Below are 27,166 nucleotides of genomic sequence, written 5' to 3' on the forward strand. Positions count from 1 at the left end.
TAAACGCAATGGAGTTGATAATGTTCTTTTCATAGAAGTGTTTTTTTCCTATTCTGTGCTGTGAGAACCTTATAGTGGAACAGAAACATTATTTGGTAAAACTGTTCTAGAAGTATTCCATGAACAGGAGGAAGAAACAACAAAAACAAAGTTTGCCAGACCTTTTATAAAATCATTTTTTCCCACAACAATTAAAGTAATTAACAATAAGCACAACAACAGTTGGAAATAACATGTAAACCCTTGAGTGATAGAAAATATTACATTTAAGTCTCTCAACTTTAACAACATCGCATAATGGATTTTTTGAGTATGAAAAATAGAATCATCGAAAACCCTAATCTGTTGAAATAGCTAGTATAGAGAATCCTACCATTGATTGGGCATAAACATTTATAAAATAATATCCAAATATAATATTTAAATATGTTTGTAAATAATTTACAAAACTATTATCGAGCTCGGATTTTGTCCAATTATTGTTTAGAAATTCTATCAAGATATTCTCCCATTTCGGGAAGTGAATTTCATCTTGAGTATCTCCTTTGCTCACAGATACACATAATGAATCTGGACTGTCGATATATAGTCAGTGTAGGCATTAACCATTAGCACACCAAGATGCACAAAGTATACGTGCAGTGATAGGGAGCTCTCAAGTATGTGGACAAAAAGCAACTATCATAAAGTCTTGTTGCATAAACAATTGACGATCATCAATATAAATGCTCACATCTATATTCTTGAATCACATTCTGATAAATATAAAATATGACAACCATATGAAGTATGTCCAATATTGTCCCTAATTGTAAACACTAGGTGTAACCTTAGGACATCACATCACATCACACCACACAACAATGACAATGTAAATTAATACACTTAATTAGGTTTTGATGGACAGATATATCCAACAAAATCCAAACTGGATACGTAAAGCAAAGTAGATATAGTGTGACAAAATTGTACATGTAAGGTTAGGTGATATGCACAAATACAACTTCTCAAATTAGTTGATTTGACTGCAGGTTCAGATTAGAGAAACTGCAACAAAAACACAAATCGAACAAGAAAAAAGAAGATAACAATCGCAAACTATTTGGAACACCCTGTTAGTCACTTAGTCACTGTGTTTCTGATGAGAGTAAGTAGTTGAGTATTTTCCTGCACTGGAAAACAAAACATGGAATGGAGGGCTCATTGGCACAGGGGAGGACAAAGACGGGGGTAGGGATGGCATGGGGTTTGATGGACACATATATCCAACAAAACCCAATTTGGATACGTAAAGCAAAGTAGATATAATATGAAAAAATTGTACTTGTAAGGTTAGGTGATATCCACAAATACAACTTCTCATATTAATTGATTTGACTGTGTGTTCAAATTAGAGAAACTTCAACAGAAACACAAATCGAACAAGAAAAAAGAAGACAATAATCACACACTATTTGGAACACCCTGAACATCCCATTAGTCACTATATTTCTGTGTGGTGAGATGAGAGTGAGTAGTTGAGTACTTTTGCACTGGAAAACAAAGCATGCAATGGAGGGCTCATTGGCATAGGGGAGGACAAAGATGGGGTAGGGATGGCATGGGGTTTGATGGACACATATATCCAACAAAACCCAAACTGGATACGTAAAGCAAAGTAGATATAGTGTGACAAAATTGTACCTGTAAGGTTAGGTGATATCCACAAATACAACTTCTCAATTTAATTGATTTGATTGCGGGTTCAGATCAGAGAAACTTCAATAGAAACACAAATCGAACAAGAAAAAAGAAGACAATAATCATACACTAATTGGAACACCCCGTTTGTCATTGTGTTTCTGTGTGCGGTGAGATGAGAGTGAGTAGTTGACTGGAAAACAAAGCATGGAATGGAGGACTCATTGGCATAGGGGAGGGCAAAGATGGAGTGGGGATGGCATGGGACAGAGAGGGGGCACAATAGGTTGTGAGGAGAGGGTGTTGTGGGATCCGACTCCTCTACTTTCGCCTGCCCGGTACTTCTGTGCGCCCACACACACAAGGTGGGTGGAAAGTACCGCCTTACCCCCGTTCGGGCAAGGCGCTCGGGCAGGGGTAAGGCGGTACATTCCACCTGCCTTGTATGTGGGGCGCATGAAAGTACTGCCCGAGGCGGAAGTAGAGAAGTCTCATCCGGGTGTTGTGTGGATGGGGGAGACAAAGTGGAGGGGCTGAAGGGGTGCTTGGGTATCCGAGCGAAGGATGAGAGAGAGAGAGAGAGTGGGGGGGGGGGAACCAACATAGCAATGAAACTCTCGAGTTGGAATCCCGTTAGAATGCCTCACAGGCGTACAGATGGAATCCACTTTGTGGGACCCACATGAAGTGGATTCCATCTGTATGCATATGAGGTGTTCTCGTAGATTCTCGTACAAGAACGGGATCCCAACTCTCACCATAAAAAGTTGAAAACCGGTGATTGAGTGGAAAACAAATCGATGGTTCATATTAACTTCACACTATATTTATGGTTGTAAATAAAGGATGTGAGAATAAGTTGGCAGTACATTCGTTATGCCACCACCTACCCTTATTCTTTTGCATATGTACATCAAACGTCTTAAAATTTTGTAAGGGAGTGGGATGCTGCCATGCTGCACGGGCCACTGAGAGCACACGCTAGGGAATCCAACATGGTGGGATTTCACTTCACGAGGATGTGGCAGCCATTTCACACTTCTTGTGTTAGAGCGTAGGCACCATGTAGCCTGATAGCCTTCTTTTTCCCTATTTGTAATTACACTCAATATGGTTGAATCAATAGACTAAGTTTAGGGACAAAATTTTTAACGACAATAACTAAAAGAGAGAAGGCAAGAGTCTTCCTCCCAAAATCTAGCTTAACATTGAGGCATGGCTCATGTCATAGGAAGAAGCAAAAACCTTTCTTGCTCATCACCTACCCCTCTTCTTTATCTAATCCTTAGAATAAAAAATGATAAATAAATGTAGGGACAGGGTTTCCCACAACTCCTGAATGCTAATTCAGGTGTATGGAAAGCCTGAATTACGAATTGTAAATAGGGGGTTTGGAGAATAGAGAGAGGGTGTGGGCCCTCCTTCACTTTTGTGTCTGGGTGTGAAAAGGGATCCACACATCATGCTGTTCTTTTCCCATAAATGAAAATCTTTTGTCATGATTTTAAACAACAATATTTCATTGGTAAGGAATAGAAAGATTTTTTCATAGACCAGATGGATAGATAATATATTCATCCTGATACACCATAATTTCTACTTCAAATCATAATCGTACATGTGGACTTACAAAGAAATGCAATTTAGGCGCATGCTTGGAAAATCCCACGTGCTCTACAGTTATAAAACTAATTCCCATCATGGCAGTTAGATAACCACCCATGGAAAATCCCACGTGGACTGAGAATTTCGGAGGTACAAAAAGGACCACATCAAGAATGGGAGCACCAAAAAACCATGCTGCTAAAGAAGACCATTACTAATGGAGAATGGGTTACTTTAGATCTGACCCCTCTGTATAAATTCAGGGCTAGCCCCTCATGTGAGAGGAGGGCATTAGGTTGTATTCAATGATCAATAAAGAGAAAATATTATTCCAGCGTCTTCTCACTGTCTTCTCTCTTTCATTCTCAATTTTTTTCAATTTTCTTTATTAGTTTAAGAGGGATGTTTACAGTAAAGGATTTCTCCGGCATAAATTCTTGTACAACACATCCATTATGATGTGACGCTATGATTGGACTAATAGACATGTGAGTTTATCATCATTAACTCACACGCTTTGTACAAAGTCTAAACTATTCTTTCTCGGCCCAATCCAAATGTGAGAAGTTATGGTTTAAGATGTATTTTCTTCATCATTGGTAATTTATGTCAAATATAATAATAGGATAACTATATTTTAATCAAAGAAAATCTTATTGTAGCCAAAGTGGTACTATAAGAAGTTCTAATTAACCTTTTTTGCCTTATTAAGATGGAACAAAGTTTTTTGGTCCATTTTGACCAGTTAAGGGATTTATTGTTTTGGAGGATAAGACCCTTCAAATGGAAAAATCTCTACCCCCTACATGAAGAATTGTCGATACTGCCTTTCGTTTTTGTTTTTCTTCTTATTTTGCCCCTAATAGTGTATGCCCCTGACCAAGGAACCCTTCTTATATTTAGATAACATACTTTTGTTTTTTTCCTAACAACAACAACTCAGTCTTATCCTAACTTAATAGGGTCGGCTACACAAAAAAAAAGATTAAAAAAAAAAAAGGATTAGAAAAGGGAGTGATGGAAAATGAAAAATGAAAGTAAAAGGCAAAAGGATAATCCATAAAATTAGGAAATTCTCAGTTACTTGGTGTCGATAACATAGATCATTGTTTTCTAATAGGCTCTATCGAAGGTCATACTTGGCACAAAACCCAAACTACGCATGTCATTCTTCACAACCTCACCAATGATCATTTTAGTCTTGCCCTTATCTCCTTTTTTTTTTTTTTTTCCAAATGAGGGTAAATCAATTTCACATCAAAATTGTATAAAATAATTTTCAATTGTTTTTGAAAACCTTTCTCATAAAATATTATTGGATCGGTCGATCCGATCTGATTACTTGCCATTTTTTGGGGTTTTTGATTGATATTTCAGTTCCAATTTTTAATATTTTTGACCGATTCAAGCCCAATCCTGAAAAACCAAGATTTTGGTCAATTTTAACCGATCCAAGCCAAGTTTAACCAATCTAGATCGGTATTGGTCATGACCAATCTCGAGTCTGATACCTGGATTTTGAACCTTGAAACCCTTTTCTCCCTCCCCCCCCCAAAAAAAAAAGAAGTAGCAAGGGAGGTGTTTGAAATTATCAAAGAGTTAAAATGGTATAAGTAATTTTACAATAACAAATGTAATAGTTATTACAATGACACGTAAGAAGTACTACATTTATATGGCCAGAAGGTTTATTTTGCGAGCCTTTATTCCTCTCGTTAAAACTAAGCAAAAACAAGAATAAGAACAAGAACATGAAAATGAAAAGAAAGACAGCACATGTAGATGGTGACATGGTTAATCCAATTCATTGGATAACATTATTTAATTATCCATCAAGCTATATTTGGCTGTCAAGAAAAGAAAAGAAAAAAGAAATTTAAAAAATTTTGAATTTAAGGAGAATTGAGCTCCTCTTCAGGGATCCCAATGCCTAAGGGGCATCCAACCGTTGGGTTGTGTCACACATATCCCGATGGCTAGCTAAATGCGTACTGAGATGTGGGTGGCACAACCCAGCCCTTGGATGTCCCCTGGGCATTCCCTGGGCACTGGCTCCTTGTAGAGGAATCAGATCCGAAGTAGATACATAATATCATTGTTTGTGTCATCATATTTTGTCTTATTGTGTTTTTAATTTTCTCTTTTGTTTTCTTAGCATCCAAACATAATCAAAAGTATAGAATCCCGAATAATAATAAAAAGGAAAATTTACGTCTACCACCTTTGGGGTTTCAAGTATTTATGTCTATCACCTCCAAAATTTTAAAAATAATTTCCATACCCCTGAGTACTAATTCTGTTAATTTTAGGGGGAATGACAATTTTGCCCTTTATACCCTTCTTCCTCCTCTTGCAACTCTGCCCCCACCCTGTTCCCTTCTTCCCTTCGATGGATTCAAATCCCAATAAGGATGCTTCCTTGCCAGAAATCCATCTCAGAATTGGTTTGATGAATGGCGTAATTGGTGGCCCATCGACATCTCGCCGGCCTATACTCGGATTCTTTGCGGACTGTTGAGCTTTCTCTTTACTAGCAATTCAAGGGAAGCACCAGTGACCCATCGGTGAGCTTTCCTTTGAGTGTGGGGAGCACCAAGGCGACAGCCTTGGCAGCTCCAGTGGAGGTGGGCACAATGTTGAGGGCGGCAGCGCGGGCGAGGAGCAAGTCCCTGTGGCAGGCATCCAGGAGTCTCTAGTTGCCCATGTAGGAATGGGTGGTGGTCATGGTCCCCTTGAGGCAATTAGCGGTGCAGGAGACGTTGCTTTTCTGGAACTTCTTTAACCCTTTCTCTGAGGTTTGTAGGGGAGCGAATAGAATCTCTAGACCACCAAATTTTTTTCGGAATTTCGTGAAGGATTCATCAGCTGTTCTCAGATTCCCCGACGGACCTCCTAAGGTAACGTTCTCTATTGATGAACCGTTACTTGAGAGAATCTTCCATTTCAGCAGAGAAGCAATTCTTGAGCTCAAATCCAGAGCTAATGCTCCCTTGCTTAAAAGAATTTTCCCAGTGGAAACTGAGATTCTTGGGGTGCAGAGCAACGATGGGAATGTCACTCCTGCTAGGGGCGGTGATGAGCACGGAGCACCTTCTTGGCACCTGCCTGGATGTGCTTGCCAGCGTCGCCCCTATCCACAAAAACCTCGGGCCCTTCTATAACCAAGTCGATCCCAACTCCCAAGATCCTTACAGGGCAGGTTCCTGTCTGACACCACCTTGATGATCTTACCGTCAACGGAGATGCCACCGTCGCCAACGGGCTGGACGTCGGTTGGCCTCGAAGATGTCAAGTGTGGAGTCGTACTTGAGGAGGTGAGATGCTTGCTTCACACCGCCAGTGTCATTGATGGCGATCACGTCAAGAGGGGAATCCTTCCTCCTGTGCCAACACCTCAGGAAGTTCCTCCTTATCCTCCCAAATCCATTGATTGCTGCCTTCAATTTCGCCTCTGTTGCTGTTTTCTTCACTTTTGAGTAGATTATGATTCATCCCTAATGGAGGTAAATATGTGATAGCACTTCATCCCAAATGAGGCTAAATATGGAATGAAGTGCTATTAAGGATATTATGAGCATTTAGATTAAATTTGGGCGATGCCATTCTCATTTAACTGTTGTAATCTAATGATAGGAGTACGATTGTAATAATATTTTAAAATACAGGGGTTGTTGACGTAATTATTTGAAACCACAAGGGTGGTAAACCTAAACTTCCCTAATTAAAATCGTTTCACAAGTCTAGAAGAAATCCCGAGCTAAAGATATTATCCTCGAGATGGATGAACATAAAGTCGTCCTCGACCTCGAGTGGACGATTAAAGACTTCATTTTTCTGCGAGATGTACATCAATCTATTGGGAGAATGAGGCTATTAAAGTAACTTTACCTATTCGTCCCCGTCCCTATATGTGTTCAGGAGTTTAACAAACCTTCCGCTTATAAAGCCGTAGGCTTCTTCCTCTGTTAGTAACATTTACGGAACAAATTCACAGAGATAGGGAGGGAGAGAGAGAGAGAGAGAGAGAGAGAGAGAGATGGAAGACCCTCTCGATGCTTTGAGGTCTCTAATGGCTTCCCACTCTCCCCCTCTGGATGCCTTGGTCGTTCCTTCCGAAGATTATCATCAGGTCCGCCTTTTTCCCCCTCTTCCTCGTATCCACATGTTCACTTACTCTGGTTCTATTTATTATCTTTATAGAGTTATCGATTAATTTTAAAGTGTCGTTTAGAATCGCTTCTTTCACAATCATGTTTCTATTATCTTATTGTGAATATCTCAAAGTAAGATCTTCAGGTGTTCCATCGCAACTTTGGTGGAACTTTAGATCTTTCAAGCATATTATGGTGATCATCACAACGATCACTTGTTTAGACTGACTGCCTATCTATTGACTGTTTATGGACATTGGTGTGTCAGAGCGAATATGTGTCTGCAAGGGACAAAAGGCGCGAATTTGTTTCTGGATTTACTGGAAGTGCTGGTGAGTCTAAATTATGATATTGTTGGGATCTTCCTTAGTTTTGAAAATCAAAATAGATACTTCTATTCATTATTTTATTCAGTACAGTATGTTGAGATTTGCATATCAGGGAGGTTACAAGAGTATTGTATTCATAATTTTTCATTTGCCATCGTTAGAGACATTCTATTGACTTTGATCAGTTAATGATGGACTACCATTTCTACTTTGTTGGAATGGATGATTGGAGTGTTCGAAATGACCTCCTGACAGTCCCACTCTGTTCCTTGAATCTAAGTATTAACATGACTATGTTGGGGCTTTCAGAATGGTTGGTTGAACAGGGAATGGTCGACTGCCAGATCCGGTCTTTTCCATGATCATTACATAAAAAAAAAAGGAGACTAGACCGATGTCACTTATATATTTTCTCGTCACTAAAGGCAAACTGAACTGACATTGTCTATTGATTTAATCATTGGTTGTCAATGCTTAGTCAGAGAGAAAACTGTTCTTTTACATTCTTTCTTGTCATGGGGGCATTCCTGATGGTGCTACATTTTTCATGGAGAAAACAATGGTTAGCCAAATCCGTTTGATTAATATTTTGAACTACTTCTTGGTTAGTTTCAGAATTTTTTAAGGAAGAATTGATGGGCTTTATTCTCTGTGTAAGCTGTTGTACATTCTTTTTCCTTCGGTAGAATGCCCTATTTAAACAAGATAACTAAATTAAAAATTTAAAATTCCCATTTTGACTACCATAAACTTGTTGCTCTCTTAATGGAATTGATGGAAAAATTGGACATTTTGTTTGTTTAGCCTTCAACAACATTGTAAAGAAGATAAATCCTGAAAATTTTCAAATCTGAAGAGTCGAGATCAAGCAACTAACATCTGGATTGACTAAAGGTAGAGAGCTGTTTGGGAATGTCCAATAAAGAATTTACCTGGAATTTGGCTCTTATTAGTGGCTAATAATCAAAGATTGACTAAGGAGACCTTTTGGGAATTGTTACAGACATTGTCATGATAATAAATTTAAAGATAACTGTAACATATTCCAGATGAGCTAGGACCATTTGAGCTGCTAGAAAAAGGCAGTGTATTGTCACATTATCCTTGGAGCTTTGAGGCTGAAATTGTTATGTGGAGTGAGGGGAAAGTTGAATGCCTTGAACAAATCAGTGATGATTCTGAGTGGTTTTTAACACCCAATTCATAGCCATAATAGTGGTGAAAGGACAATGTTGTTTATGAAAAGATAAGCTGTAGAATTATTTCTAGCATGAGAAGTTTCAACAACTTTGCGAATGAATATAGCTCAACATATTTAACAGGGTCCAGCATGCATTAAATTACGTTTGGCAGGCTGGATATGCTCATAATTTCTTTTGATTGGGAAGAACATTCGGTGTTTCACTCAGTCTTTCCTCCTAAGAAGTAAGAACAGTCTTTAATCACTTCCTTGTTGTCTAGCTGTACGGCGAATAGTAATATTCCTGTCCTTTTCAAGTGGAAGTTTCTTGATGAAACTACTGTCTGTTGGATTGAACCTCAAAATATAGACTCAACATATTTCAGTCATCTTTCGAGAAGTAAATTCAGGATAATAGAAAAATCCATAGATCTCCTGGAGGATGAAGATATGGAAAGCATTGGGCTGAAATGAGCTAAAGGAGTTTCGCAGACGGGAAGAAATTATTTCGCATAAAATAATTCCAGAAATATATGGACAAAGAAGGGGGAATGGACTGTGTAGTACTGTCAACAGATACTCAAATGCTAGAAAAAGATATAGTCATAGCTCATGTTAAAATTGAAGGAGTTATTCTAACACTCTAGAGGTCGTTGATAGAGTGCTATCCTGTATTTGTTTGAGAACTTATATGCTGCATCCGCTAACCCTGGTATAATAGGGGAAGGTATAAGTTTGGATAAAAATAATGGTTAGTGCTACTGGCACAAGTGAGAGCTTGAGGAAGAAGAGATCAAAATGGCCATTTGGGAGATGAAGAAAGACAGCCTCCTTAATGTAATCCAGTCACAAGTGATAACCATTCCACTCGAAGAAGGGAAGAAGAAGATGGGGTAGTCTCTCTCAGACTCGGGTCTCTCACCCATGGCCTCTCACTGTATTTTGGTCTCTCACCAAACTCTCTCAAGTAAAAAATATTCCCTTCTCTAGGCATATTATGTTTAAAAAGGGGAGGGATGACTCACTTAGATTTCAAACTGCATTCGGAAAAGGGATGTCATATTTAAAAGAGGAGGCATACCTTAGTTAGATTCTAACTTGGATGACTCAATTAGAACTCAAAAAGATAGAAATCCCTAGACAGGCTAATACACTTCCAATTTTTTGGCCAAAATTTTCCACACATGAAATTGAATTTGTGAGATTTGACTCAATTAGAACTCAACAGGATAGAAATCCTGCTACAGAACAATATTCTTTCAATTTTGGACCAAAAATTCTCAAATGAAATTGGATTTGCTAGATCTTGGTCTAGTAGGAAGGTAATTTGATAACCCTTCATATGACACCAAGTAATATGCATAAAGCACATGTCTAGATTTGTGAAACATGGACCAGAGAAAAAATAGCATCCAGTTTCAATCTTGACTTGTAAAATAAAATACTGACAACTCAGAAGTCAAAATTAAGTTTAGACATGTATGAATAACCTGCAATTGTTTCAACATTTTATTGAAATTGGCTACACTATGTCGGTTAGATCCTGTGCTAGTCTTGGCCGAATACTGGCTCCTTTTTTCTCTTTGATACTCCAAAACTAATTGATTGCCTGACCAAAACCAAAACATTTTGTATATTACTTTTGCTTCCACCAAAAAGTATTAGAGGCATCTCAACAAAACCACCAGTTAGTGCTCTATAACGTCATTGCTGAAGATGTATTTTCATCCACAGGGTTCCTAGTTCATGTTTGATTAAATAAATATCTTGCAACAGGCTTATTCATGTCAAATACTTGAATCTTTCATTCAGGCTTGGCACTTATAACAACGAATGAGGCACGGTTGTGGACGGATGGCCGGTACTTCTTGCAAGCTACACAGCAGCTAAGTGACAGGTGGAGCCTTATGCGCATTGGAGAAGATCCAGCTGTGGAGGCTTGGATATCTGACGTGAGTCGGTCTTACTGAAGCTCATGAAATCAATAAACTGAATGTAGCCATGTAATTTAAATATATTTTTAATGGAACTTTGGTTGGGAAAAGGCTTAGTTGAGTTGAGTTTTCATGGAACTTTGTCCATCACCTTCTCAATGTCTTAGGGTCACTACAGTAATTTGTTAAACAGTACTTTATTTGTTGTGCTAGATTACAAAGGAATGTTCTTATTGGTTTCTTCATTGCTATAAGAAACCTGTTCTTATTGAGGTTGACGTTCTTGAAATATTTCTTAAATATCTCGGATTTTCTTTTGATCAATACAAAATAAAAGTAACTCTTGTTCTATAGGAAATTAGTTTTCACACTCAAACATAAAAATTTCATCAAAGTTACTGTTTCTTCCTCCCCCCCAATGAGACTCGGATTTAAAAGTATTATGTTTTTTTTTTTTCCTTCCCTTCCCTTTTTCTAATCTTTTGAAAATGTTTTCATGATAAACATTAGAAGGCAGAATATTTTCAACTATCCAGGTACAACCTGATGTCCAAAATGATATCTATGAGAGTTTGATTGTTATTGCAATGCCTGTTACTTAAGTTTCAATACTAGAAGTTTAAGTGGTGTATTTGATCTGCTATCATTTTGTTATCAGAATCTGCCAAGTGATGCTTCTATTGGGGTAGATCCTTGGTGTGTATCCATAGATACTGCACGAAGATGGGAGCATGCTTTCACAAAAAAACAACAAAGGCTTGTTCAAACATGCACAAACTTAGTAGATGAAGTTTGGAAGAACAGACCTCCACCAGAAAGTAAACCTGTTATTATACAACCACTGGAATATGCTGGGTGTGCGGTAGCTGAGAAATTAAAGGATCTGAGAGAAAAGCTTGCAAAGGAGAAAGCTCGTGGTATCATAATTGCAGCTCTTGATGAAGTAATTCTGATTCCTTTTTAAATATTTTGCCCAAGTGGATAGCTTTTGGACTCCTTCTGGATCTTTCATTGGTTCTTATTGCTCGAAGTTAATTTCTGTTAACTTCGCTTCCAATGCAGGTAGCTTGGTTATATAATGTTCGTGGGAGTGACGTGTCTTACAATCCTGTTGTTCATGCATTTGCTATTGTAACATCGAGCTCAGCCTTCTTTTATGTGGACAAGAAGAAGGTGTCTGCAGAGGTCAGTTTCTGAAAATAAGTTCTGAATCTCATCTAACACTGTTGTGGGCCTTCTGGCTAATTGGAAGCTATTTGCTGGATAAACATAGTTTTGACTTTTCAACCTATCTGGTGAATATTCACTATGCAGGTAAACTCATATATGGAGGAGAATGGAATTGAAGTCAGGGATTATGATGCAGTGAGCTCAGATGTTGCATTGCTTGCATCTGGTCAGCTTAACTCGGCTGCAACCAAGGGAACTCGAACTGAAGTTCCAAATGGTGCTGGACTCTGTTCCACTGAGACAGTAAATGCTGAAAGTGAAGCAGAGGAAGTCAGCCATAACATCGTATGGGTTGACCCTGGTTCATGCTGCTATGCGCTGTACTCTAAACTCAATTTTGACGAGGTTCTACTGCAGCAGTCACCATTAGCACTTGCAAAAGCCATCAAGGTACACTAATAGCTGAAACAAAATAATATATATATATGGATGAATAACAAAATGTTACATTAATTTGTTATGGCAAGTTTTTGAAAATTTTAATAATCTTAAAAAACCGGATTAGCTCTTTTGTTGCTCTCCTGCTATTTTGTGAACCATCAAGTAAAGGTTCCCGTATTACAAGATAAGCAACTAGTAAGGTTCTTTGAAATCACCTCCGCTGTTCGTTCCCACAAGGCTAGCAAAGCTCCTGGCCCTGATGGGTTCAGTATGGGTTTCTTCTCCTCCTGCTGGGACATCATTGGTGTCGAGCTTATTAGTGCTATCAAGAGCTTCTTCTTCAACCCCCATCAGATCCAAAATATCAACCATAGCTTCCTCTGTCTCATTCCCAAGTCCTCTGGAGCTTCATCCATGTCCGACTTCAGACCCATCTCCCTTTGTAATCTTCTTTACAAGTTCATTGCTAAAATCCTTGCCAACCGTCTTAGCCTTGTCATTGATTCCCTCGTCAGCCCCCACCAATCTGCCTTCATTGCTGGGAGAAGCATCTCGGACAACATCATCCTTTGCCAGGAAATTGTTCGAGGTTTTGACCGCAAGTCTCACTCTCCTGCTGCTCTTCTCAAAATCGACATCCATAAGGCTTTTGACTCCATCCGTTGGGACTTCATCTCCCAAGTCCTCAAAATGTCCTTCCCTCCCATTTTTGTCAACTGGATCCACTCCTGTATTTCCACCCCCCGCTTCTCTGTCCTTCTGAATGGCAGTCCTGCTGGTTTTTTCTCCTCCTCGGTTGGTATCCGTCAAGGCTGTCCCCTATCCCCTTTTCTCTTTTGCCTGTCCCTTGAGGTCCTCTCTCGAAGCATCCAGTCCAAAACAGACCTCCGCCTCATCTCCCCCATCCCTAAGTGCAAGCCTACCAACTTAACTCACCTTGCCTTCGCGGATGATCTCATGATCTTCTCTAAGGCTGACCCCCTCTCCATTGAAACCATCATGTCCTCCCTCAACCTTTTTCAAGGTCTTTCTGGTCTTCGCATTAACCTACAAAAGTCCCAGATTTTCCTTGCCGGAGTCTCGGATACCACCAAAGCCTCCCTCTCCTCCCTCACCGGCTTTACCATAGGCGCTCTCCCTGTCCACTACTTAGGCCTCCCCCTCATCCTAGCTAGACTTTCAACCCACCACTGCTCCCCCATCCTGGATCTCCTCCGCAAGAGGTTGCAGTTTTGGAAAGCCAAGCTTTTATCTTATGCAGGTCGCCTCGAGCTCATCAGATCGGTTCTCCAGTCTAGCTACATTTACTGGAGTGGTGTTTTTGGCCTCCCTAAGGCCACCATTAAGATGGCTGAATCTCTTATGTGTGCCTTCCTTTGGAAAGGTGTGGACACTGTCAGGTTCCTTCATCCTATGAGCTGGGCTACCCTTTGCGTTCCTAAGTCTGAAAGAGGCCTCGGGCTGAGGAGAATTAAAGATGTCAACACGGCTGGGTCCATTAAGCTTATTTGGAAGATCCTCACCAACAGATCCTCCATCTGGACTTCATGGGTGTACGCTGGGCCCCTCCGTAGAGATTCCATTTGGTCTGTTAGCCCAGGGACTGATTCCTCATGGGTTTGGCATAGAATTCTGCAGGTGAGACATTTAGCCAGGGATGCCATTTCGTGTAGGATTGGTGATGGTACGACCACCTTACTTTGGCTTGACAAGTGGCACCCCTCTGGGGTCCTCTCTTCTATTGTGAGCTCCAAAGATATTTACTCCTTCGGATTGGACAGATTTGCCCATGTTGCTGCCATCATTACCTCAGGCTCTTGGTCCCCCCCCACCTCCCCTCCCCCCTCGCCGACCTTTGGAGCTCCCTCCCCCCCCATCCCCCCTGGGCATTGTGGGAGAGGCGACACCATCTTGTGGCTCCCATCCCAGTCGGGCAGATTCAGCTCTCACTCTGCTTGGAATTTGGTTAGACATCGAGGGACCCCTTGTCCTTGGCATAGAGTTGTTTGGTTTCGTGGTCACATACCTCGCCATTGCCTCACCGCCTGGCGCGCCCTTGCTAGCTGCATTCCTACCCAAGCCTTATTTATCAGCATATTCAGGTCCATCCCAACTGCTGTCTCTGTTGGAATGGGACTGAAGATGTCGATCACCTATTCTTCACTTGCCCCTTTGCCTCCTCCATCTGGTCCCGTGTCCTACGCCATTGTTGGCCTGGTCGGCGCACTCCTCTTCCCCTTAGCCGGGAATGGATTTGGATTGACATGACTTTTGGAGGGAAATCGATTTGCGACTCGGTTGGCAAGATTGCCTTTTGTGCCACCATCTCCCACATTTGGATGGAACACAACCTTAGAAGATGGAGATCCAATTCCCGCTCCTTCGACACGATTTGGAAGGCTATCTTTTTTGATGTTTCATCTAAAGTTAGCTCTCTCCCCCTTTGTGATGTGAAGGATTCCCCAAGGAACAGGTTCATTGTTGTCTCCTGGGGCCTCCCTACATCTATTTTGTGCCCTAACTAGTCCCTAGTTAGGCTTTGTTGCCCTTGGGCTTGTATATTCCCTCTTTTTTCTTCGTAATTAAATTTTTATTCATCCAAAAAAAAAAAAGAAGGTTTTTTGAATTAGCAATTGTATCTAGTGATGGTCTTTGAGTGAGAGATTGAAGATGAATGGATTTAGATGCTCCACTTCCATTTTTTATCTGGTGAGATATTTATTGTTATAAAAACTATGTATCCTTCTATATCTGGTGCTTGTTCATTGGGATATGTTTTAACTTCAATGAGAAAACCCAATGTATATAGATGGATAAATTTTATGGTTCTTGTAGGTTTTTGCCAATCGTTATTTACAGTGATTGTGATTTCCTCCACATATTGATTTGAAAGAAAAACAAGAAAGCTGAAACTCTTTTGACGTACTTCCATGGACAAAATGGGCTATACATTACTATTATATTTCTTTCCCCCTTTTTAGTGGGATAAATTTATTCGCAAAAGAAACAAGAGTGTTATGTATGTCTCGAATTCGTGGACCCATTTCGAAGAATGACCCGCTCTGACATTTTTTGGTGGCGATCCAAATGGAACTTTTTTCTGAGATCTATGATGGTAGTGGAGGGCTTCATTCTGATATGTTTAAATGATAGGGGTAATGTGCAACAAACTTATTGTCCAGACTGTTAGGGTATGCTATCTGGGTTATTTGTATCACATGCTGATGCAGCTCCAAGAAGAAAGAAGAAGAAGAAGAAACCCTGAACTTAGGGTTTGAATAGGGAGCCGTAGGTTAGGATTTATATTTTCCATACTTAGTTATTTTTCTGTTTTTTAGATTGAACCGGTTTAGAATTGGTTGCATCCAATTGGTTCAATGGGTCTAATTTAAGTGAAGTGTTCCTATTGGTTAATAGGTTCTTATATCCTTTTGGCTAATATGGAATCTTCTTTTAAACTAGTTGTTTTAAGTTAGATTCTTTTATTTTAAGTTAGTAGGGGTAGTTAGGACATTTTATTAATTTAAATTAGTAATTTGAATGTGATTAGACCCCTTCCACGATTTAAGTGAGGAAGAGGTTAGAATGTATTAGGATTTGGCCTTAGGCCTTTATTATAAATAAAGTGGATCGTGGGAGGCTCCCCCACATTGAGATTTGAATAAAAAAAAAAGACTTTCTACTGCTGTGGCCGAGTGCTACTGCTGCTGCTCCTTGGAGTGTTGCCTTATGGATCTATCAAGGACGAAGGACGGGTGGATTTCCTGTGACTCCTTACGCCGTGACGGTTGAGAGGTTATCTTTGTGAAGGTGGTTCTATCCTTCAATGTTAGATTTGCTGCCGTGGATATCTGCTGTAAGTCTACATTTAAATATCTGTTTCCATTCTTCTTTCCCCCCATTCGATCCCTCTTGTTTTTCTATTTGAATTTCTAAAACCCTAGATCATCTAAGTCTTACCCAGCCATTATCCTACAACTGTTTCACACCAAAATCAGATCACAGCCTCCCCATACCAATCCCTCCACTCGACCAGACCTACAGCCCATTCTAATCTGTCCAAACCCTAAAATCCCCCAACTCCATTAAACCCCCAAAACCTTAAATTTCCGGATTCAGCAATTCTAACGATCAAAACCCTTCCCTATTTGGATCGAACCTTCCCCTTCCTATTTAGTAAACTCGATCCCAAGCCCAGCCCTTAGATCCCATTAAAAACCCTAGTTTTGGTTGTTTTTTCCTAATTCTAAAACCCGAAACCCTAACCCTAATTATGCAGGAATTTAAAACTGATCCAAATCCAATTCTTTTTATCCTATAATGACCCTCTAGACCTGCAGACTAAAACCATATAAAACCCATTCCCAAATCCCCATCCTAAACCCTAAGTTTACCCTAAACAGCCCCTAATCAGCCCCAAACAGCAGGCTTAACCAGAACCTTATTTTGCCTGGCTCCTAGTAGGATTATCTCCTATTCTAGGACTACATTAACTTGGTATCAAAGCCATGGATGAACATGGCAACCCGGTGCTGCCACAACCAGCCGACCCTATGGCAGCCATGTTAGAGTTGTTTAGAAAATTTACTGCAGATCAGAAGGCTACAACTGATGCAATCATGACTAGATTGCAACACTTGGAAGGACAGAGAATCCCTCCTGATAGGGACAGCAACCTGCCCATAGAAGAGGACAGGTACCAACCCCATTCAGTGATACAGAGACTGCCTGACAGAGATGGGAGCCCCAGAGATGACTACAGGGGTTATAGAGATGGACACATAGGTCACAGGGACAGATTCAGGACTGACCGAGATGACAGGGATGATAGAGATTATTATAGAAATCGTCGAGACAGACCTAGATATGCCCGTGAACCTTCTCGGGAACACAGAGATCACCACTGAGGCTACAGAGATAGAGATAGAGAAGACCGGGACAGAGACAGAGGTCGGCAGCCTACTTTGAAGAGTATATGAGGTCCTACTTCACTGGAGACCAGGGTACTAATCGACGACATACAGGCAACCAAAAGGTGAAGCTTGAGCTGAAAGAATTCGATGGTAACTCTGACCCCCAGGTATTTTATGATTGGCTTGCTGCAATAGAAGATTATTTCGACTGGTATGATCTATCTAAAGAAGGGAAAATGAAGTTAGTCCGTGCTAAGCTTGTCGGACCTGCATGTGAGTGGTGGAGAACTGCTGAAAGAGAGATGGACTTTAATGGTACTGCACCCCGTACTTGGGAAGACATGAAATATGACCTGAGCAAGCAATACTTACCAATGCACTTCAGGTCTCAGTTGCAGGATAACTTCAACTCCCTCCGCCAAGGAACCATGACTGTAACTGAGTACATGAGGCAATTCGATGCTCTTTCTTCTCGCACTGGCATTAGGGAGGAGGACATCTAAATGCTTTCCAGGTTCAGGTTGGGTCTGTCACGTGAGATCAACAGGACAATTGGAGTGGTTGACGTTGTGGACATTCGAGATTGTTTTGAGAAGGCCTTGAAAGCAGAGGAGTTATTAGCTTCATGTAAATAGTTGGGTTCTACTTCCAAGCCAGCCTACATCAACAATAGCACCTCCAAACAAGGTTCCTCGACAGGCGGCACCTCTCGCCCTGCTGTTCCCCCACGTGTGGATGATAAGGGCAAGGCTCCTATGGGCCGAAATGACCCCTTCATTTGTTACTACTGTCAAGACAAAGGACACATTGCTAGGGATTGCCCACACAAGAAGAAGCCTATCAATGTGGCTGAAAAGGAAGAAGTTCAAGGTGAAGATGAAGACCAAGGCGTAAATCATATTCATCCACTCCCTCCTGATGATGGATATGACGTGACTAACTATTTGGATGATGATGATTTACAAGGTGTTCATGTAATACGTTAAGAGGCTGCTGTTCAGCCAGAATTGGAGCCTTTTTCATCCTCCAAAGAGCTATTGTCCGCGTACAAGCTTGGACCATCCGCTGAAGATGAACTCAAGAGACTCGATCCTGATTTGGAAGACCATTCTGTGATCTCCAGCCATTCATCGGGGATGAATGTTTTCAAGACGGGGAGAGTTGATGCAGCTCCAAGAAGGAAGAAGAAGAAGACGAAACCCTGAACTTAGGGTTTGAATAGGGAGCCGTAGGTTAGGATTTATATTTTCCATACTTAGTTATTTTTTTGTTTTTTAGATTGAACCGGTTTAGAATTGGTTGCATCCAATTGGTTCAATGGGTCTAATTTAAGTAAAGTGTTCCTATTGGTTAATAGGTTCTTATATCCTATTGGCTAATATAGAATCTTCTTTTAAATTAGTTGTTTTAAGTTAGATTCTTTTATTTTAAGTTAGTAGGGGTAGTTAGGACATTTTATTAATTTAAATTAGTAATTTGAATGTGATTGGACCCCTTCCACGATTTAAGTGAGGAGGAGGTTAGAATGTATTAGGATTTGGCCTTAGGCCTTTATTATAAATAAAGTGGATCGTGGGAGGCTCCCCCACATTGAGATTTGAATAAAAAAAAAAGACTTTCTGCTGCTGGCCGAGTGCTACTGCTGTTGCTTCTTGGAGTGTTGCCTTGTGGATCTATCAAGGACGAAGGACGGGTGGATTTCTTGTGACTCCTTACGCCGTGACGGCTGGGAGGTTATCTTTGTGAAGGTGGTTCTATCCTTCAATGTTAGATTTGCTGCCGTGGATATCTGCTGTAAGTCTACATTTAAATATCTGTTTCCATTCTTCTTTCCCCCCATTCGATCCCTCTTGTTTTTCTATTGAATTTCTAAAACCCTAGATCATCTAAGTCTTACCCAGCCATTATCCTACAACTGTTTCACACCAAAATCAGATCACTGCCTCCCCATACCAATCCCTCCACTCGACCAGACCTGCAGCCCATTCTAATCTGTCCAAACCCTGAAATCCCCCAACTCCATTAAACCCCCAAAACCCTAAATTTCCAGATTCAGCAATTCTAACGATCAAAACCCTTCCCTATTTGGATCGAACCTTCCCCTCCCTATTTAGTAAACTCGATCCCAAGCCCAGCCCTTAGATCCCATTAAAAACCCTAGTTTTGGTTGTTTTTTCCTAATTCTAAAACCCGAAACCCTAACCCTAATTCTGTAGGAATTTAAAACTGATCCAAATCGAATTCTTTTTATCCTATAATGACCCTCTAGACCTGCAGACTAAAACCATATAAAACCCATTCCCAAATCCCCATCCTAAACCCTAAGTTTACCCTAAACAGCCCCTAATCAGCCCCAAACAGCAGGCTTAACCAGAACCTTATTTTGCCTGGCTCCTAGTAGGATTATCTCCTATTCTAGGACTACATTACATGCACATCAAAGTAGCATTCTTGTTTTTCTTTTCTTTGGACTGCTGTTGCTTTTTTTGTCCTTTTATTCTAGTATGCATTTTTTATTCCACGGTTTTATATTTCCAAACTCTTTAAATATCAATTGATTGGTAGCTTGTTTATATGATAATTTTTTTCTTATTGATTATCTAAAATTTTAGAACCCGGTTGAGTTGGATGGCTTGAGAAAGGCACATATCCGAGATGGTGCAGCTGTTGTGCAATATCTTGTCTGGTTGGATAAACAGGTATTTTTATTGAGTTCACATGCTCTAACTGATCTTTTCTGGAAGCAATAAGAATATTGTCTTAACATCTCAAATCTGCTTTTGAATGCAATAATATATTTTATGTAACTTACACGTCAAAATTACTATGGGTTTTAGATTTTAATGATATGCCATAGAGTTCAAAGTGATAACAGTGAACAAAAGAAAGTAAGATAAAAGAAGAGAGAAAGAAGAAGAGGAGAAGAGGAAGAAGAAGAAGACGAAGAAGGGAGGAAGACTGTGAGTGGAATGCTTGGGGGGAAGAATCGTTTCTCTCCCCTATATTTATTAACTAGCTTATAACATGTAGAATTACATCAATACACCCAATACTAATATAAGAGATCCTATGGAGGTAAAAAGGTAAAAATAAAACTTATAATAAAGTACCCTTAATACCCTTATTACATTAACTCCTCACTCCTCATGCTGGAGAATAAATGTCATACATGCCTAGCTTGCTCGATAGGGTACTAAACTAAGGAGAGTTATTTTCTTTGGTGAAAATATCGGCCAACTGGTCGCCTGTCTTCACAAAAGGAGTGCAGATGTAGCCAGAGTCAATTCAATCTTTAATGAAATGCCGATCCACGGATCCACCTCAATGTGCTTTGTCCGGTCATGTTGCACTGGATTGTGAGCTATACTTGTAGTAGCTTTGTTATCACAATAAAGCCGCATTGATCTCTTAGTATCAAACCTCAATTCTTGGACCAACCTTTTCAACCATAGAAGTTTACATACTCCGTGAGCCATAGCCCTAAATTCTTCCCCTATACGTTTCAGGGTGTGGGTTCATCCTATCACAACTCAGGAGCCCCAAGTAGCATTAGATTGCCTGGATCTCAACATTCAAGATGAAAAACAGCCAAAGAATCATAATCTAGCGGTACAGTAGGTTGACAATGAAAGGAGTTGCAACTTGCAAGTTAAGGACATACCTCCTTTGCAACCGAGGCCTTGGGAGTTTGACAGAGGGAACTTGGGCGACTCCAATGGGCCTGGTCCCAGCAGCAATTGATCTTTGATGAGAGAGAAAAGGGGATGGCCCTGGCAGTAACCTCAGTTTTGTTTTTTTTCTTCGTTTAAAGACCTCTGTCTTCACAGCTCTAGGACTCCATCAATCTCTCCTAGTTGATGGGTGAACAACCTGAACAACTCTTCTTACAAGGTGCAGCCTCTGTTGGAGCCCTCTACTCTTCTAGGTTTCCAAACAAGAGGCACAATGGAGATCGCTGGTTGACTCTCAAACCCTGCTCTACTACCAAGTTCAAAGTGATAACAGTGAACAAACGGAAGTAAGATGAAAGAAGAGAGAGAGAGAGAGAGAAGAAGAGAGGAATAGAGTGCGTGGAATGCTTTGGGGGAGAATCGATTTCTTTCCATTATATTTACTAACATGCTTATAGCATGTAGAATTACATAAATACCCCATAGTAATATAAGAGAGCCTACGGAGGTAAGAAGGTAAAATGCAAACTTATAACAAAGTACCCTTAATACCCTTATTACATAAACTCAAACACACAATGGTTGTTCTTAGCCTAAAATTTCCAATTTATTGCACTGCATTCTTGTTTAGAACACCCACCCCATCTGAACAATCCCCTGCCATTGATCATGGGGGGGGGGGGATGGGGGTGTCAGGGGATGGTAATACCTAGTGGGAAAGGATGAAAGTATAAAAACATGTTCTCTATGGATCAAGATGCTGGCAGAGTAGTCATTACTCAATGTATTACATTTAATGCTTACTTTTATATTGCTGGTTCTGCATAAAATTTCTCCTGTCTCCCTCCTTCTTAAAAATATTTTTCTATTACAGTGCCCCCACATACACTGGTACAGAAAGTTGTGGACTATAAATTATTATATTGTGGTTTTTTATGTTGTATGGAGTGCCCGTTCCAAAGCCATGTTTGCTAAAATTTTTCAATTCTTCTTTTCTAAATGTGCATGATGCAGTTGCATTAGACATTAATTCCGTATGGATGCCAATGTGTGAATTTAGAAGGCCCCCAAGGAGCAGTTGGCAGTCTAATGGGCTGAAAATTGTCCTTTGGGTAGTTATATTATTGGTTGGGCCTTTTATTTTTTTTGTGGGGTTTCTTTATAGTGGGTCTAATTTTATAAGCCCATAAAGTGGGGATAAAGTTAGTACACTGGATTAGTAGTTAAGCGTTTGAGTTAGATTAAAAAAAAAGGCCGTACCCAGTGCACAAGGCTCCCGCATTTAGCAGGGTCTGGGGAATCAAATGTACGCAGCCTTACCCCTGTTTCCAGAGAGGCTGTTTCCAGGACTTGAACCCGTGACCAAGCGTTCAGCAAGTGAGCGCTTGACCAACGTGCCAAGCACGACCTTCCGTTTGAGTTAGATTAGAATACTTAATTGCTAGATAGAGTTCTATTTTGACTTTATTTATTTTATTGAGTGTGTGAGTGTGATTAGGAGTGTCCTCAATTTAGGAATTTTAGAAGGTCTTTATATTTTTAATACACCCCCTTGAATTGGAAATGATTTGAGTGAAGAATATGAGGGGTTTTTTTTTTAAAGAGTTTTGGTGCCATTGAGCAATGCATACAGGATTGATATCTCTTACCTGATTTCTTCTCTTCTTCCTCCCTTGCAGATCGATCTCATCTCTTTTTCCTCCCATGTCATTGATCTGATTTCTTCCTTTAACAATGCAGTTGTTCCATTATCTCAGATCTGCTCACAGATTTGATCATTGGGTCTGCTTGCATCTGAGAGCCATAATCTGGATTTTCCGATTGCGACAGTGCATGGTGTGCATGCTGTTGGAGTTAGCTTGTATCTAGATAATGAAGTAAATAGCATTAAGATCACCTGAAATACAGCTCTATACTTTATTTAATTTCAATTTATTGTTTTCTGAGTTACTCTTTACTAAAAAAGGGTTACTATTTAGCTTTTTTTTGCATGCTTCCTTCATCAGAAAGAATTCTAGATTTCTGGACGCATTTCTCCTATTTTTAATTTGTTACTACACTATTTAGTTCTGCTTGTAAAAGAAACCTCTTTCTCCTATGGGCCTGTGATTTTGTAATTTCTCGTTTGGGATGTACTTTCTATTTTCTGTGAATGTTGTCTACTGTATCGATCATATTCTTTGTATGGAAATCCTTCAGACAAACTTATTTCAAATTTGCAGATGCAAGAGATTTATGGGGCTTCTGGTTACTTCTTGGAACCTGAGGGAACAAATAAGAGAAAGCATTCGTAAGTTCACTTAATTTTTTGCCAGACTCTAATCTGTTGTGGGAGGAAAAGGGCTAGGTTTTGAAGTTAGTGTTATAATGTGGAGCTGTTTATCTGAGCTCATAGTTTCTGAAAGTCACAATGGCTTTTCTTTTCCTTTCTGAATCATGCTTAGGCAGACAGCATATCATTGTATACTACATTTCTTGAGTGAAGGTTGGAAACTAAATCTGTATCATCCATAAGGGCTTGAGCCATGGTGTCATTGTTTAATTTCAGAAATTGAGTCATATGACTTGTATCTATTCCTATTCATTTTTTCTTTTTACCCTGGATTAATCATTGGCAGGGAAACAATGAAACTGACGGAGGTTTCTGTGAGTGATAAGTTAGAGGGCTTCCGTGCAACAAAAGAGGTATATATATTGTTTAATGGTTGACATGTTCTGTTAAAAGTATGATTGTTTGTTAATTTTTTTTGAGAGAAATTAGCAGTCGTATGAGATTCTGTGTGGTATTTGAAGCCATAGTTCAAGATCTCGTCTCGTCTCGCTATTTCGGGCAGGTCGAGATTTTCGAAATATCCGAAATTTACCGAAATATGGTATTTTTTTTGCCATATTTCGGCAGTCCATCTCGGTGGGTTTTTGGCCATATTAAGGCCTGATACTTCATATACACCCTTATTTAAGCTAAATAAATACATTTAAACCTTTATATTGCAAAAAAATGAACTCAAAGTGGTGTTTTGGGTTTGTACCATTGATTGACAGTATACGGTCGGACCTTGATGTATAAATAGTTAAATACATATTGTTTAAGTAATATACCGAAATTTCGAAGAAATTTCACGAAATATATCGAAATTTGGACTTTTTTTTCATTTCGTATGGTCATCTTGTCTCGGCAGTGTCGAGATATCCGAAATATTGGTGATATATCGCTAAATTTTGAACCATGTTTGAAGCTAATGTCTGTTGGTGTTGGTAATTGAAATGTGTTTTGCTTATGGTGTCTCACCTTGCCTTTCTGGGATCTGGTTCTTTACAAGATCTACATTGTGGATCTTCTTTTAATGTTATCTTTTAATTAGGTTACAAAATTAGTTCCAATTGTTTCTTTTATCTGCTAAAACAAATTCTTTTTACAATTACCAAAAAAAGGTAGGAAATGTTTCTCTTATGTAATAAGGATTCTGAACTTTCTTCAATAGATATATGACAAATACAAGAAAAGTGATGCAGATTTGAAGACCTACATCCGCACGAAGAAGAAGTCCAAACAGCTTGCTGTTTTAGTTGCCATATTTAGTATATTTTTGATGTCTTTTGTTTTAAATTTAACCGGGTCCAAGTTGGTCCACCTTTGGTTCAATTTAAGTGCTTTGATTTATTAATTTATTTTATTTACTTTTTACCTATGTAAGTTGGGTCCACTCTTCTCCATGCATATAAGAGAGGAAGTGTTTTGTTAGGTTAAGCTCAGCTATGTGGACTTTTAGTCTCCCAAGTGTGATTAGGAGTATTTGGCCCTTAGGCCTTTAAATAAAGAAATCATGGAGACTCCTTTTTACCTCACACGAATTTTAGAAAGCAAAAAAGAAGCTGCAACTCTGCAACTTGTCTTCCTCACGAGAAAACCTTGTGTTTGATCAGAGTTTTAAGGAATCGGTGTTTGATCCGATTGACACCTTGCGGTGGGAAGCCAGGGTGGATTGTGTTGGCTCTTCTCTATGTCTTCTACTACTGTTCTACTGCCCTAGAATTCTGATATCAAGTTTTTACCATTAACAAGTAAGTCTGAAACTGAAAACCTGCATCTCATCTTCTTTCCTTCTAGAAGATCATATACAAGGTGATTTTCGTAAGATTTCTGCCCAGCCCTATCGAGCTGTTGGAATGCATTCTGTTGAATATGGGTTCAGGGGTAGAATAGTCATAAGGGTATTTCTGTCTTTGTACTCATTCCAGAATGTTCTTCTCTTTATTATAAATAAAGATGGCTGTAGTCACTCTGACTCAAGCCGGTATTCATGGAATTCAACATGGTATTAGAGCCAAAAATATTCCGGGGATATGGGAATTAGAATTTTTTCCTTTTTTTCTTTTTTTCTTCCTCTCTTCTTCTTCTTCTTTGTGATTTTGTCCTAAGGACAGCCACCACCGCAGGCCCCTCTGCCACCGCCAGCCCTTTCCCACCTTCCGCCAGCCCCCCCGCAGGCTACTCCACCACCTTCGCCAGCCTCCGCAAGTCCCTCCACCACCTCCCGCTACCTCTGCCAGCCACAGCAGGCCACCCCACCACCTTTTGCCACTTCTCCCAAGCCCTCAGGCCTCTCGCCTCCTCTCTTTCTCGCGAGAGGTCCCCCCTCCCCCCCCTTGGCGTATTTTTTTCCTCACCCTTGGTGGTGAGTTGACTCCCACCGAGGGTTCTTTTTTTCCCCTCCATATGTTCTATTTTTTTTGGGGGCTTTGTGTATTGGTTTCTGCGATTTTTTTTCCAGCCACAATGCTTGACGTTTCTGAGATCACGTCTGCTTCCTCTGGTTCTAATGGGTCATCCCAACGTGACTTTATTCCGTTTCCGGTGAATCCCATCAAACTAAATGGCAGAAATTATCTTTTGTGGTCTCGTTCCTGCTTATTCGCTATTGGATCCCGTGGTCTCTCTGGCTATATCATGGGCACTCAGGTCAGGCCTATCGAGGCTGGTTCTGCATTGGATCGATGGATGAACTTCAATTTTTTGGTAATGTCATATCTTGTCAATTCAATGGAGCAAGATATTGCCGGATGCTATCTCCTTCTTGATTCCGCTACGAAGATTTGGGAGACAGCCAAGGACACTTATTCTCAGGTTGGGAATGCTGCCCAATGTTACGAGCTTCGTCAAAAGATTCACTCTACCAGGCAGTTGGAGTTGTCCCTATCTCAGTATTACAATACCATGTGTACTATGTGGCAACAGTTGGACTTTCTGGGCACCTTCACTGCCACCTGCGATGTTGATGCCACGGCCTTTCGTAAGTGGGAGGATGGCTTATGTGTTTTTCGATTTTTTGGCCGGCCTCAATATTGAGTTTGATTAGATCCGTGCCAATATTTTGAACCGAGACCCACTTCCATCTTTGGAGCAAGTCTATTGGATTCTATCGACTGAGGACAGTAGCCGTACAGCCATGGTTCATCCCGTCACTCAGGAACGATCGGCTCTTGTCTCTGGTTCGCAGTCTTCCCGAGGAAATTCTACCAGATTTGCTAGTATTGATCGGACATCTGGTGATCCCATTAAATGCGATCACTGTGGGAAGGAGTGGCATACCAAAGACCACTGTTGGAAGCTTCATGGTTGCCCTGCAGAGACTCGCGGGCGTGGGAGGGGTGGATCCAATCGGCCTAGTAACACCCATGCTCATTAGGCAACTTCTGACGACCAGCCTGATCAATCTCTTTCCCAAGTTGTGGCTGAATTGCAAAATCTTCGGGATGTGGTGAATTGATTGGACACATCTTCTTCAGCTTTTGGATTTCAAATTTTGATAGAGTGTTCAACAACCCTAATTATGAATTCGATTCAAGTTGGAGGGCATTCTGACCAGCCGATTACCTTATTTTTGGGTTTTCCCATTTTTACCCCTGGTCCCACTTCCACTCTGTTTAACCCTCATAACTTGCTGCCTCAATTCTGTTTCTACCTATTAGCTTGCTGAATCAGGTTATTAAATCCCTGAAATCATTGAGTTAACTTCCTTTTATCAACCCTAATCTCCAGTACCCCCACCCTTAACCTAATTCCTAATTCTCTGATTTGTTAACCCAAAATT

General features: G+C 40.2%; 1 protein-coding gene and 1 long non-coding RNA gene across 3 annotated transcripts in view; one reads left to right on the forward strand and one right to left on the reverse strand.

Moving 5' to 3' along the window:
- Positions 1-6,472: 6,472 nt before the first annotated feature.
- Positions 6,473-25,168, reverse strand: LOC122661642. Its single transcript, XR_006332915.1, has 4 exons — positions 25,157-25,168; positions 21,280-21,286; positions 13,376-13,381; positions 6,473-6,699 (listed from the first exon to the last, which is right to left on the reverse strand). It is a non-coding gene; the product is annotated as an uncharacterized LOC122661642 (long non-coding RNA).
- Positions 7,245-27,166, forward strand: part of LOC122661641 (aminopeptidase P1) — a 37,670-nt gene continuing 17,748 nt past the window's right edge. Inside the window, exons 1-9 of one of the 2 annotated variants that reach the window (XM_043857101.1) lie at positions 7,245-7,414; positions 7,705-7,768; positions 10,758-10,897; positions 11,538-11,822; positions 11,942-12,069; positions 12,199-12,499; positions 20,016-20,102; positions 23,297-23,364; positions 23,693-23,759. In XM_043857101.1, coding sequence (XP_043713036.1) covers positions 7,322-7,414; positions 7,705-7,768; positions 10,758-10,897; positions 11,538-11,822; positions 11,942-12,069; positions 12,199-12,499; positions 20,016-20,102; positions 23,297-23,364; positions 23,693-23,759 — 1,233 coding nt within the window. In that variant the 5' untranslated portion in view covers positions 7,245-7,321. Of the gene's footprint in view, positions 7,415-7,704; positions 7,769-10,757; positions 10,898-11,537; positions 11,823-11,941; positions 12,070-12,193; positions 12,500-20,015; positions 20,103-23,296; positions 23,365-23,692; positions 23,760-27,166 lie in introns of both variants that reach the window. The other variant, XM_043857100.1, reaches the window with a different exon arrangement.

The sequence above is a fragment of the Telopea speciosissima genome, chromosome 5 (assembly GCF_018873765.1).
Source record: "Telopea speciosissima isolate NSW1024214 ecotype Mountain lineage chromosome 5, Tspe_v1, whole genome shotgun sequence".
Lineage (NCBI taxonomy): Eukaryota > Viridiplantae > Streptophyta > Magnoliopsida > Proteales > Proteaceae > Telopea > Telopea speciosissima.